General features: G+C 21.3%; 5 protein-coding genes across 5 annotated transcripts, besides 2 other annotated features; 1 reads left to right on the top strand and 4 right to left on the bottom strand.

Moving 5' to 3' along the window:
- Nucleotides 1-1858: 1858 nt before the first annotated feature.
- Nucleotides 1859-2474: a repeat region.
- Nucleotides 2440-3077: a repeat region.
- Nucleotides 3078-3950: 873 nt separating this feature from the next.
- Nucleotides 3951-5770, bottom strand: EHI_147890 (uncharacterized protein; the record flags this gene model as incomplete). Its single annotated transcript, XM_646795.2, has 3 exons — nt 3951-5333; nt 5382-5712; nt 5763-5770. The coding sequence occupies 3 exons, from the start codon at nt 5768-5770 to the stop codon at nt 3951-3953; spliced, it is 1722 nt and encodes a 573-aa protein (XP_651887.2).
- Nucleotides 5771-5896: 126 nt separating this feature from the next.
- On the bottom strand, nt 5897-7081 carry EHI_147880 (pumilio family RNA-binding protein; the record flags this gene model as incomplete). Its single annotated transcript, XM_646796.2, has 1 exon — nt 5897-7081. The coding sequence occupies one exon, from the start codon at nt 7079-7081 to the stop codon at nt 5897-5899; it is 1185 nt and encodes a 394-aa protein (XP_651888.2).
- A 308-nt stretch (nt 7082-7389) lies between these two features.
- Nucleotides 7390-8598, bottom strand: EHI_147870 (uncharacterized protein; the record flags this gene model as incomplete). The annotated part of the gene is made up of 1 exon (XM_646797.1): nt 7390-8598. The coding sequence occupies one exon, from the start codon at nt 8596-8598 to the stop codon at nt 7390-7392; it is 1209 nt and encodes a 402-aa protein (XP_651889.1).
- An 817-nt stretch (nt 8599-9415) lies between these two features.
- EHI_147860 (uncharacterized protein) lies at nt 9416-10264 on the top strand (the record flags this gene model as incomplete). The annotated part of the gene is made up of 1 exon (XM_646798.1): nt 9416-10264. One exon carries the CDS (start codon nt 9416-9418, stop codon nt 10262-10264), a length of 849 nt encoding a protein of 282 aa, XP_651890.1.
- Nucleotides 10265-12130: 1866 nt separating this feature from the next.
- EHI_147850 (serine/threonine kinase, putative) lies at nt 12131-12475 on the bottom strand (the record flags this gene model as incomplete). Its single annotated transcript, XM_646799.1, has 1 exon — nt 12131-12475. The coding sequence occupies one exon, from the start codon at nt 12473-12475 to the stop codon at nt 12131-12133; it is 345 nt and encodes a 114-aa protein (XP_651891.1).
- Between the last annotated feature and the right edge of the window lie 180 nt (nt 12476-12655).

The following is a 12655-nucleotide window of genomic DNA, read 5'->3' as shown; positions in this document are numbered from 1 at the left end:
ATGTGGATTAATGTTTTTTTCTGAATAGTTGTTTGATGAACTTCTTTTCCTACAGTTACTTTAACATAAGGATCTGCTTGTTTTGAAAAAAAATCTGCTGGCATGAGATTTTCGGCTTCAATCACAAAAACTCTCAATTGCAACATTGTAACAGATGACTGAATTTTACTTTTTTAAGTTTCTCTTCTTCATTGTTTTTTTTTGTTTTGACCTGAAAATAAAATTAAAAAACAAAAATAGACAAAGAGGGATTATATTTGAATTTGTTGTTCACTTTTTATTTTTGTTTTATTAAAAAAGAATAAAAAGAATATGGGAGAGTCTTCTTTGTTGTATAGTTGGTTTAATTTAGAAGTGGTAGATACTTCTTTTAGAATTTTGGTACTTTGTTATTTCTTTTTATTTTTTTTTATCTTCTTTATTTATGTGATTTTACATTACTACATAAGTCAATGTCATTACTTGTTTTACTTTCCTGTGTTGTTGTATGTTTTTTAATACTTTTATTATTTAACTCATTGTTTAATTAATGCTTTTTTTTTCTTAATAATTATAATGAGGAATTAAATAAAAGAGGAAATACAGAAATATTAATAAACTATAATACCATTATTGGTTGTTATAAAACTAATTGTTTTGATAGATAAAAAATACTATCAATTATATTGAAACTTCACTATCAACAAAATTAAACATAAAACATTCATAATTAAACAAATTCTTTTAATAGGTTTTTTTGGTTTATAAAAGGTTTATATAACCAATATATTATTCCCCCTAATCACATGCTCTCTTGTCGATTTATTGACTTTTACATCTCTTACTCTCTTATTTTCTCATATTTCACAATTACTCAACAAATGAAAATGAAGTTTACTTTTAATAATGATTTTTTCATTATAACTATGTTGATGTTTCTCAACAAATCATTTTTTAAAGTGTTTTAAAAGTTTCAAATCAATAACAATATATTAAATTATCATATTCCATCATTTGAATATGTACTATTGTTATTAATCGGTTGGTTGATGAATTGTATCAATCATTAGTTAATTTACTGAATAAAATTAAATATATTTATTTCTAATTTCTTATTCATTTGATATTAATTATTATATTTCTCATTCAGTTTCTGTTTAAATTGAATGAAAGTAAATTGATTTAAATGAATGTTATCATATCAATTAATATCAATGATTATCTCACAATATTATTTGTATTTTATCAAAATTAAAAGTAGATGGAATGATATAATTAAATGTTATACATCAATTAGTCATCATAAAATTCAAGTTATTAATATCATTAATACAATTCTAATTAATTTTAAAACAAATGTATTTGAAATAAAACACTTAAATATTGTGATGTTAATAAATGATGAAAGAGATAGTATAAATATCATTAATATTAATGAAGATCAAAATAATAAATAAATTAATGAAATATGAAAAGAAAGATATTGTAATGAATATAACTCTGTAATAATGTTAATTCAGAGAATTTCAATGAAATAAAACAATAATAAAAATAAAATAATAAATATTTTATAATAAATAATTATAATAATAAACTATAAATATTAACTATTTCATATTTAATTTCAATATTATTTCTTATTAATATTTAAACTACTTCATTATAATATCTTTTTATTTTTTATATTAATTCATTAAAATCATATTTTTCATTCATAGTTCAATATTATATCATTAAACACTCTACAAATGATTTATTTTCTTATTTATGATTATTATATTATATTTTGATTAATTGTACTTTTTATGAGTAAAATAAAATGTAACTTTTCTTTCTTTTTCCTATTATTTTTATTATATGAATATGTTTATTCATGGAAAGATACTAATCCATTATATGAAATACAACAATTGTTATTTCAATGTTTATTGTGTATTAACAATGTGTAATGTAAAGAAAAGCAAACAAAACATAGAAATTCAACAATATGTAAAAGAATGAATACCAATAATATTAATATGAATAATAATATGAATTGTAATAGAAATACCAAGATTTTAGAAAAAGAAAGAAAACAAATAAAAAACAAGATAAATACAATAATAATAATAATAATTACACCAATAACAAATATAAATGGCTAACAATAAATGAGATACAAGAAAGAATAAAAAAAATAACAAGTGAATGGAAAGAAGGAGATTATGAAGAAATACTTAAAAAATATGAAGGTAAAAGGAAAAGATGGTATAATATTCAACAAGAAGTATATTCAATCAAAATGAAGAAGATAAATGAAAAACTAAAGAAGAGTCTAAAGAAAGAACAAAAGACATTGATGAAAAAGACATTAAAGCAGTTGAAGAAGGAATTAAAAACAAAATACAAATAAAGAAATGAATGAAACATGTAAAATTGCAAGAATAATAAATAACAAATAAAGTATAAGAAAAATACAAGAAGAAATACAACAAACCAAAGAAATAGAAAATTAATTGAAGTGATGTATTGTTTTTTAATTGATTGGTTAAATAAGAAATTATATAAGAAATTAAGATAGGAGCAAATAGAAAGTATAATAAAAGCAATAAAAATCAATGTCAATAATGAAAAAGAATATATTAAATATATTAAAATGTCACATAAAATAAAAGAAAGTATTAAACTGTACATTAAAGTGAAAGTAAATGATATAATAGAAGAGTAGAGTGTAATTCAATAATAAAAAATAATATTAAAGAATAACTCTACAGAAATTGATGAAGAATATCTTAAAACTCTCATCAATAAAAGAAATGAAAATAGAAAATGTTCAAACATTAATTAATACTTTCAAAGAAAAGAAGCTGACGAATTAATAATGGAAATTAATAATAGATTGATATGATCAGGAATCAGAATGCAGGAACTACAAGTTGATATGAAGAAGATTTCAATGGTTATGCACCTCTATCTCCAAAATAAAATAATAAGAGACAAATTTGATGAAATAAAAGAAATCCTAAAGAAAATTAATAGACTAGAAGATTTGGTCAAGGGAAGAAAATGGTACAGAATAAAATGCATCATGAAATTAAATAAATATTAAAAGAATGAATCCAACATCTAGTTTAACTAATAAATAATAGAGATGAGATTAAACAAAATAATGAATAATATAAATATAATATTTAATTGTTTTTTCTCTTACTTGTTGTCAATGTTAAACAAATTTTAATTCATTTCAATCTTTCTTATTGTTAACATATCATTAACACATAATTTACTTGAATAATTTTATTTTCTTTAAATTAGTTCGTTTAATATTTTCAATGTTTAATTTCATATATTTTTTTAAAATTATATCTAGATACACATTTAATTTCTCTTTTTTGTTCTATCAGCATAGAAGATATAGTTTAAATTATATATGTAGAAGAAGTTTTTATACTCTCTTAATATAACAGTGTTTCTGATGTTGTTATATGTTTGTACAAGAAGAATGTATAAATGTAATTATAAATTGGTTGTATTCTTATTACTAATATGCGTAATTTACAACTTTATTTCAAAACAATATCCATGAGTTTCAACAATTATTTTTTTGATATTTGAATATTTTATTGTTTTATATATATATCATTTAAAATGAATAATTATTAATGTATTAACAAGATAGTTAGATGAAAATAACATCATAACTTCAAAATGTTTAAGTAATAGTGTTGACATATAACATAAGTTTTGAAATAAATAAAAAACAAGTAACAAACACAAAATAGAATAAACAAGAGAATAAAAATGATTAAATAGAAGATACCAAACAATAAAAACTGAACACAAGCACAAATGAATATAAATAAAAGAATAAACACAAACTTATTCTTCAAGATAGATAATAAACAGAAATAAAATAGAATAATACAAATAACAAAAAAATAAGGTAAAAAAGATATTTGTTTTTCAAAGAATTTCTAATAAAAAGAATTGAATTAATAATTCAAAATTGGTTTTGCAGCTTCTAAGAATCTTTTTTCAAAGTCTTGGTTTCTAAATAAAATAGTTAATTTGTGAGCAAAATATACAATTCTTGCTTTAAGTATTTCCAATAATTCTTTTAAATGAACTTGGTGTAAATAGACATGAAGAATATTTAAATCTTCTTTAGAATTAATAGAATTATGAACTAACTCTTCGATAATTTGTGATTGAATCACTTTAATTTCATTTTGAGACTTATCATCAAAAACAAAATCACGTAATACTTGAAGACCAGAAGGACAAAATGTTTTAAGGAAATAATTACATATTTCACCACAAAGTTCTTGAACTTTTGATTCAACTTTTCTTAAAGAAGTATCTACTTCAGTGAAAGGAATAATTTGGTCTCTTAAAATACATAAATTTCTTAATGCAAATAATTTACCATCAAGTTCATTATTTGAAGGAATTTGAGGTATGGCATGAAGAATTGAATCAACACAAGCATTAATAGCTGTATTTGCGAGTTGACTAAACAATTCATTTGATAAAGAGAAATGAAGTTTAGATAATAAAGTAAGAGTATTTGTAGTTGGAGGATAAAGAACTAATTTAAAAGGAAGGTCTTGAACATTTGAATTAGAGAAAATAGCAGGATAATTTAAATCATTTTTTGAAGGATGAAATGAAGCAATTAAGTTATTAATTAAATTTAATGATAAATAAACCAAACGTTCTGAGATATTAGTAACTAATTCATTAACACAAAAATTAAAAATGGAATATTCAGGTAATTGTATTAATTTTGAGTGAGGTAAACGATAAAGAATTTGTTCATCTTTAAGATAAGTAATTGCATTACACAATATTCCAATATCATGACATTTATAACATAATGTAGAAATGAATGAAGAATAAATATCAAAAAGTGAAGAAAACATAATTTTTAATGCTTGACAATCTTGATTAAATAATGTTCTAAATAATTTACCTTCTTTATAAAAAATGATAAATAAATAAATACCAGCTTCTCTTGTAACGTCACAAATAAATGGATTAATTTGTTGAAGTGTAATTAATAATTTTGATATATATGGCATTAATAAATTTTTTCTGATATTAAGATAATGTTTAATACATTCATCAAGATATGATGATTCTAATATTCCCTTTTTTATTTCTAATATTTTTATTAATTCTTTAAATTCTGTTGTTATTTGAGATTTATATAATACACTTTTTGTAAATTGGTTTAATGGTAATACTGGAATTGTACTACATTCTTGATGTAAATCATCAATTTGTTTTTTAATAAAGATTGATAAATAATTTAATATTTTACTTTTTAATTGTTGATATTTTAATAAATATGTATAACATTCTACATCATTTTTCTATTAAATAAATTATTATTCATTTATTATTTATTTAATATAACAAACTTTATTATAAAAATATTCAATACATTCATTTATTTCAATATAACATTCTTTAAATTGACTTGAATAAAAATTTATTGTTTTTGGATTATTAATAAGTAATGATAATCTATCAAACGCTTCATAATATCGTATTTCTTTTTCTACTTTCTTTAATATTTCTTCTTCTTTATTTTTCTTTTTTAAAATTTCATTACATTGAATAAATAATTCATTTGACTTTGAGTCAATTCCATTAACAATTCCATCAATTTCATTAATTTTTTCATTTTGTTCATTAAGACTTTTTTCAATAATTGATAAATTATCTAATTGATTTTTTAATTGAAGAATACTAAAGAATAAGTGGTAAATAATTTTTAGTACTCATTATGTTTAACAAACATTTCCATATTGATTAATATTTTAAAGTTCAGATATAAAATATGACATAATAAGAATAAAAGAAATAATAATAAAAAGTAGTAAAAAAGTTAATAAAAAAATATTAATGTCAAACTAAAACAAAAAATGCACAATTACACATCAACACCATAATTTTGTAATAAAACCAATATGTGTTTAGCATAAGGTACTTTTCTTAAAGAATTAATTTGTGGTAAAACCACATTATTTACCATAAATTCACGATCTTCATCACTAACATTTTCTATTATTTTTTGAACTACATAATTGGCATATTGATCTCTCATCATCATTAATAAAGGAGCACCATCTTTTTTAACTCCATAAATTTCTTTTAAAATTTCTTGTCTTCCTTTAAGATTAGCACACATAAAACATTTTTCAATGACATTAGAAGAATATTTTTGCATAGATAATAATGCAATATTTCCTTGTAATGCTTTTCTAATTTTATTTCTTTCAGATGGACATTTTTCAACAATATATTGAATAACATAATTACCATATTGATCTTTAGATAATTCAAGTGTATTAGGAAGAATTTCTTCTAACAATGGATAACTTTTTTCAGGTGGTATTTTTTCTAAAATACGTTGAATTACTCTACATCCATATGGATGTTGTGAAAATGCTAATACTCTTCCTTTAAATGCAAAAATAATTGAATCAATAATTTTTAAGTCTCCTTTCTCAACACACTTTTGAATTACATGATTTCCATTTTGGTCTTGAATACATGCAATAATATTATCTTCTATTTCATTAAAAATGATTCTTTTATCAATATCATCTACAAATTCTATTGCTTTTTGTACTACTCTACATCCATACATATGTAATGATAATTCAACAAATGATCCTGTTAATCGTTTAATTAATTGACTTTTTTGCCAAAATACACCAAATTCAAATAATTTTTGAATAACATAATTAGCAAAAACATCTTTAGAAAGTGTTACTGCTTCTTTTTCTATTGAATCAAAAATTATATCTCGTTCTGTTGTTGATGTTTCTATTTTATGTTGAACAGTTCTACTTCCTGTTTGATCTTGTGATAATCTTAAATAATCTTCATTAAATAAAATTTGATGAAAATGTTTTGTTGGTGTAGATGGAATAGAAGGTGGATTTGATGAATGATTAAATGTTGAATTATTATTATTACTTTGTTCTGTTTCTGTTCTAAAATATTTTTGTAAAAAAGGTTCATATCCTTCAGCACTATAATCATTATTTAATCCGATTGGTGATGTTTCTTTTCTATCATTTCTTATACAATTCATATCTGTTTTAATCATTTTTTGGATGTCAGTTGTTTTCTTCCCTTCATCTTCTTCGTCATCTAACAAATTGCTTATGACACTCTGAAGGGTCTGTTCCATAAAATAACAAAGAACTAGTGAAAGGGTTATTTTTCTTTTTTTTTTTTCTTAAAATTTTGTTTTTATTTTATTTTTGTTTTTTAAAAAGAAATAATAAAAACTATAATAAAAGCATTTAATATCAAAGAAGTATAAAAAACATATAAAAAAAAAATACATCAAATGAGAGATTGATTTAACAAAAAGAATGAATTAAAGAAGAAAATAAAGAGTACAAAAAAAAATCATTCAAATAAATCATGATCATTATCTTCAGATTTTTCATCTAAAACAATATTTTCGTTTTGTTCAATATTTTCTGTTCCAAAGAAATTTAATTTTATTACTCCTGTATAAATAAATAATCCAAATGTTAATAATAAAAATCCCAAAACTTGAAGTGCTGTTTGCCATCCTAAAGGTTCTCCATATTTTTTATTAAAGATATAATACATTAAAACTGATAAAAACCATATAGAAATCATTCTACAAGGATCTAAGATATTTCTAACCATTGCAGTTAAACTTCTTGTAATAATCATTCCTGTAATATTAAATAAAGTAACAGAAAATGCATAAATAATAACAACTATTAAAACATGTTTTTCTCTTAAACTAATTATTGCATCAATATTATCATCATAAAATGGTATTGGAACCATTTGTAATACTATCATTCCTGGTATTGATAATAAAATACCATAAAACCCTTCTAATCCAACAACAACTAATGGTGGTATTTGAAGGTCTTGTAAATACTTTTCTTCCATAATAGTTTGTAATGCTTGAAGAAACATAGCACTTGTAATAAATGAAATTCCAATTACAACATCCCAAACCTTTGATTCTCCTTTTATAACACTTGAATTTCCTGCAAATGCAGATCCTCCAACAACAGCTAATGCAATAATAACAAGAAATATAGCAAAAATTTGATTATTTTTTAATTGACTTTTTCTAACAAACACTGTAAGTAAAGCAGTAAAGATAATAACACTCCCTCGCATCATTTGAAATACACTTGACGTTACATACATTAATCCTACGTTCATTAAATATCCTCCTAAAAAATCACATAATGCTGGTCCAATTAATGCAAATAATACTTCACCCCGAAAAGGAGATCTTTTATTAATTTGAATATAATTCTTTTTGTCATCTTCAGGTATTATTAATGTCATAATTATATGAATAAATAAACATAACATCATCCCAACAAACATCATAAATGTTAAAAACATTGGATGTTCAAATTGATGTTCTTTTTCATATCTACCTTTGGTTGTTGTATTGTATAATAATTTACTTAAAGTAATTGTTAATGTCCCACTCAGTAAAAAAATAATTACACATAATGTTAATACTGACTTCCGAAGTGTTGGTTTTTGAATAACCTTTAAAAATGGATGGATGGTTGTTGATTTGGGATTAATATAATCGTCAATAACTTCCATTGAAAGAATTTAATTATTAAGTTCTTTTTCTTTGTAGAACTATTCGAAGAATTTCTTCGTTCTTTCTTTTCTTTTTATTATTTCATTATCATTTTATCTCTGTAAAGTCCATTAAAATGAAGTGCTTATTGTGTATTGAGTTAGTGATTAATTCTTTTTTTTTTTAAAAGAGGTTGTTGTTATTAATGTATAAGTCATTCTTAGTCTAATAAGAGGATGAATTTGTTTCTTTCATTCAATAATTTCATCTATTCATTCCTCCTACAAAAAAAAAATAAAAATAGTGTAGATGTATGTAGGTTTTAGTTCATGCATAATGTGGATGGTTAAAAATTGAATAAAGAGGAATTTTAAAGTCACAAAAGTAAAATTACTGAATCATTTCTTGTTGATAAAAACAAGATTCAAATGAGAAATGTTGAAGTAAATAATTGTTAAAATCACTATGACTCAATCATCCATATATTTTGTTTGTTTTGATAAAAATATACCACTCTAATTATTATTTAATTACTATAAAATATAAATAGTTAAAATTTGATACTACAAATGAATTTTATTTTTTTTGATGGTTACGTTATAAAATGACGTTAAGAACAATTACATTCAAGTTATGTTAGGTTTAACTCGATAAAAAGAGTAAAATAAATGCATTATCGCTTTGATGTAAAAAAGGATGTTCCTTTTTGATTTTAAAAGGAAAGAAATTAGTGTTTTAAAAAAATATTTGGCTTTATGTCACGTGTCTCATTGTATTTCTCCAACATTAAAAGAAACAAAAGAACTAAATATCTAGACAAAGGGGAAACCACTAAAGATGGAAAAAAAGACAGCTGTTGAATTAAAAAGAAGTCACCAAGAATATATCTTTGGACAATGGGGACTTTTAATACAATATATCATTTTAATAGGTGGAAATGTTGTGATTTCATATCCAAAAAGAAAAAAATATATTGATAAAAGAAATCAACTTGATGTTATCTGTGTAAACGTTGAAGGAAAATGTTGGAATGTCGATGATTTTACTCAAAAGGTTATGACTGATATCAATGAACTTCTTAATAAAAATGTAATTATTCCAAGAGATATACCAAGAACAAAAAGAAAAGACTTACATGATATTATGAATAATAATATTATTAAGTGGGTTTGCCAGAGAAGTGAAAGAGATGGTATTAAAATTATATATAAGAATGGAAAATCACGATCTATAAGAAAAGAAAAAGAAAGTAATCTTTATATTGATGGAATCGAGGTTAATGGTAAAATATATGATAGAAAATTTATTAGAGATTATTTTGGTGATTGGATGCAAAAGGTGTTGAAATACTTTGTTGATAAAAACAATAAGAATAAACATATTATAATATCATTAGCAACTTTATCTCGAGACATTCTTCATTCCAATAATTCCATAATTAATATACCTGAAATTAATACTTTATCTGTTAGTGAAGATGTGGAGTATGATAAAAACAATGAAGAATTGAAATATATTTATCCACAGTCTATTATATCATGTCCATGTCAAGCTGAAGAAAATACTTTCCAAATGATTCAAAATGACCAAGAACAATTTAGTTCTGAATTAAATGAAGTTATTCCATCAAGTAGTCACCCTGAAGACTTTATTCAAAACTCCTTTAAGCAAGCAAGTCTTTTATAAGAGTTATCATACAAATAAATTTTTCATTCAAATTCAATAAATTCATTTTATTCAACCAAAATCATATTTTTGTTTTCTTTTGTAATGAAAGATATAAACATCGTTTTATATTTCATTAAAATCTTTCATTAGAATATTTAATACATCATTTAAATTTAGTATTATTAATAATTTGTTCTTAATAAGTTTTTATTCATCTTTTTATTATTTGTTCATCAACTTATTTTTTATTTCTTTGAACTGTTTATACATTTATGTATTATTTCAAATAAAATTAATAGGACTTTAACAACACATTGATTTTCATTTAAATTATATTAATTTCTATTATTCTATTATTTTAAAATATAGTTGTGGTTTATTGTATTTCAAGAAATATTATAATAATTATTCTGTACTTTTTGATTTAATTTTTAAGTAAATACAAAATACAATCCAATTCATGTGATAATATTATTTGTTTATCTTACAATTATTAATTATTTAATGTATAAAGTTGTTACAATAATTTTATTGCTTTTTATTTTAAAACATTAATAATTCGTTGTTAGTTATTATTATTCTTAAAAAAGTTTAAAATACAATAGATATTATAGTAAATTAATGAATTATTTATTCCTAATGTCTTGTTTTGGTTATTACGAAAAACTACTTAAACTATAACATAACAATGTCTTGAACAAATACGTTGTTGTTATACAAAATAAATGCTAACCAACAACATTAAAATAAACGTCACTCCAATTAATTATAATAACTGTATTATTTTATCTGTAAAAAGGTAATTAAAATGTATATTTAGATTATTTCTATTTTGAAAAACAATAGCTGTATATAAATAGAAAGGCACTACATCCTTTTTATTCAATAAAAAAGAAAGAGTAGTTGTCTTCATTCAAATGACTTTTTAATAGCATTTATTGTTTATCACATCATAAATAGACAATCAAAATAAACTATGTTTATTTGTTACCTACAACAAAAAATAAAATATTGTTAAAAATTATAATACTTACTAATATTATTATAATTTTATTTTATAAATTAAAAAATACCAATTTTTATTAAATTAATAAAAAAATAAGAAATTAGAATTACTTAATTTAAATATTATTAATAAATAGTTTTTAATTTAATTCAATATTTTTAACTATTTTTATAATTATAATTCATATTATATTATTTATTATGTCATAATATTCATTATTTCATTTTCTCTTTTTTTCAATAGTATTATTTCTTTATTCTTTATTCTATTATTAATTTCTTTATTATTTATTATGTTGTGATTATTTTATTCATAGAAATTGATTCAATTTAATTAATTAATGTTTTATAATTTAATATCATTTTTGTTTGTAATAATTGAAATATCAACATCATTATTTATTGTTGATTAAAATTGATTATAATACTTCAAAATCTCTTTGTTTAATTCATTTGAATTATATTTATATTACTAAATTGAATCTATTGTAATATTTATTGGTATTATTGTTAATTTGAAATTATAAAGAATTTCAATTCAACAAAATTCATATATTTATTCATAAAATGTTAATTAACAATAATACTAATTATTAAAATGATAAAAATAATACACAACATATTGTTATTTACTTTAAACATTTAAAACATAAATACGATTTTAACTATATTAACAAATTTAATAAATTCTTTCAAATAACTGTGATGATTTAAATATAAAAGACAAATGAATATTGTAAAAAGAATAAATAATAAGAATATACAAAATGATAATCAACAATTCTAATTAGATTTTCAATATATTAAAAATAAATAACATCAATAATAAACTAATTAATATAAAATTTCATTCATTATAAGAATTTTATTTATTAAATTTTATGTATTTTCAATTCTCTCTAACATTCTTACAATTTCATTTATTGTTATTAATCTTTTGTTTAATTCTTGTTGCCATGACTTTTCAATAATTTCTTTAATATCTTCTTGAACTTCTTTTATTATATTTGTTCGTTTACCTGTTGTGATTGTATCTGCAATATCCCATGGATGTGGATATAATGTTTTAGGAAATGGATCTTGCCATGTAATGATTTGTAACATTGTTATTGAAAATGAATATATATCTGATCGCATTTTATAATGTTGACGATTTAATACTTCTGGTGCCATGTATTTTGGTGTTTCTATCCCTTTTGTAAATGTCATATTTGTCATCATCATATTGATGTTTCTTGCACTTCCAAAATATGTTAATTTACAATTACTTCAATGTTATCATCAAGTGTTACAATATGGAAATTATCTGGTTTAATATCTCGATGTAATATTCAATTTGAATGAAGATATGATATTCATTTTGCTCCATCTATCATAAATTTGATTCTTATTTTCTTTGATATT

The sequence above is a fragment of the Entamoeba histolytica genome, genomic scaffold (genome assembly GCF_000208925.1).
Source record: "Entamoeba histolytica HM-1:IMSS scf_1104750518541 genomic scaffold, whole genome shotgun sequence".
Classification (NCBI taxonomy): Eukaryota; Evosea; order Mastigamoebida; family Endamoebidae; genus Entamoeba; species Entamoeba histolytica.
Note: the sequence above shows the minus strand (reverse complement) of the source record. Positions and strands in the feature narration are given on the sequence as shown.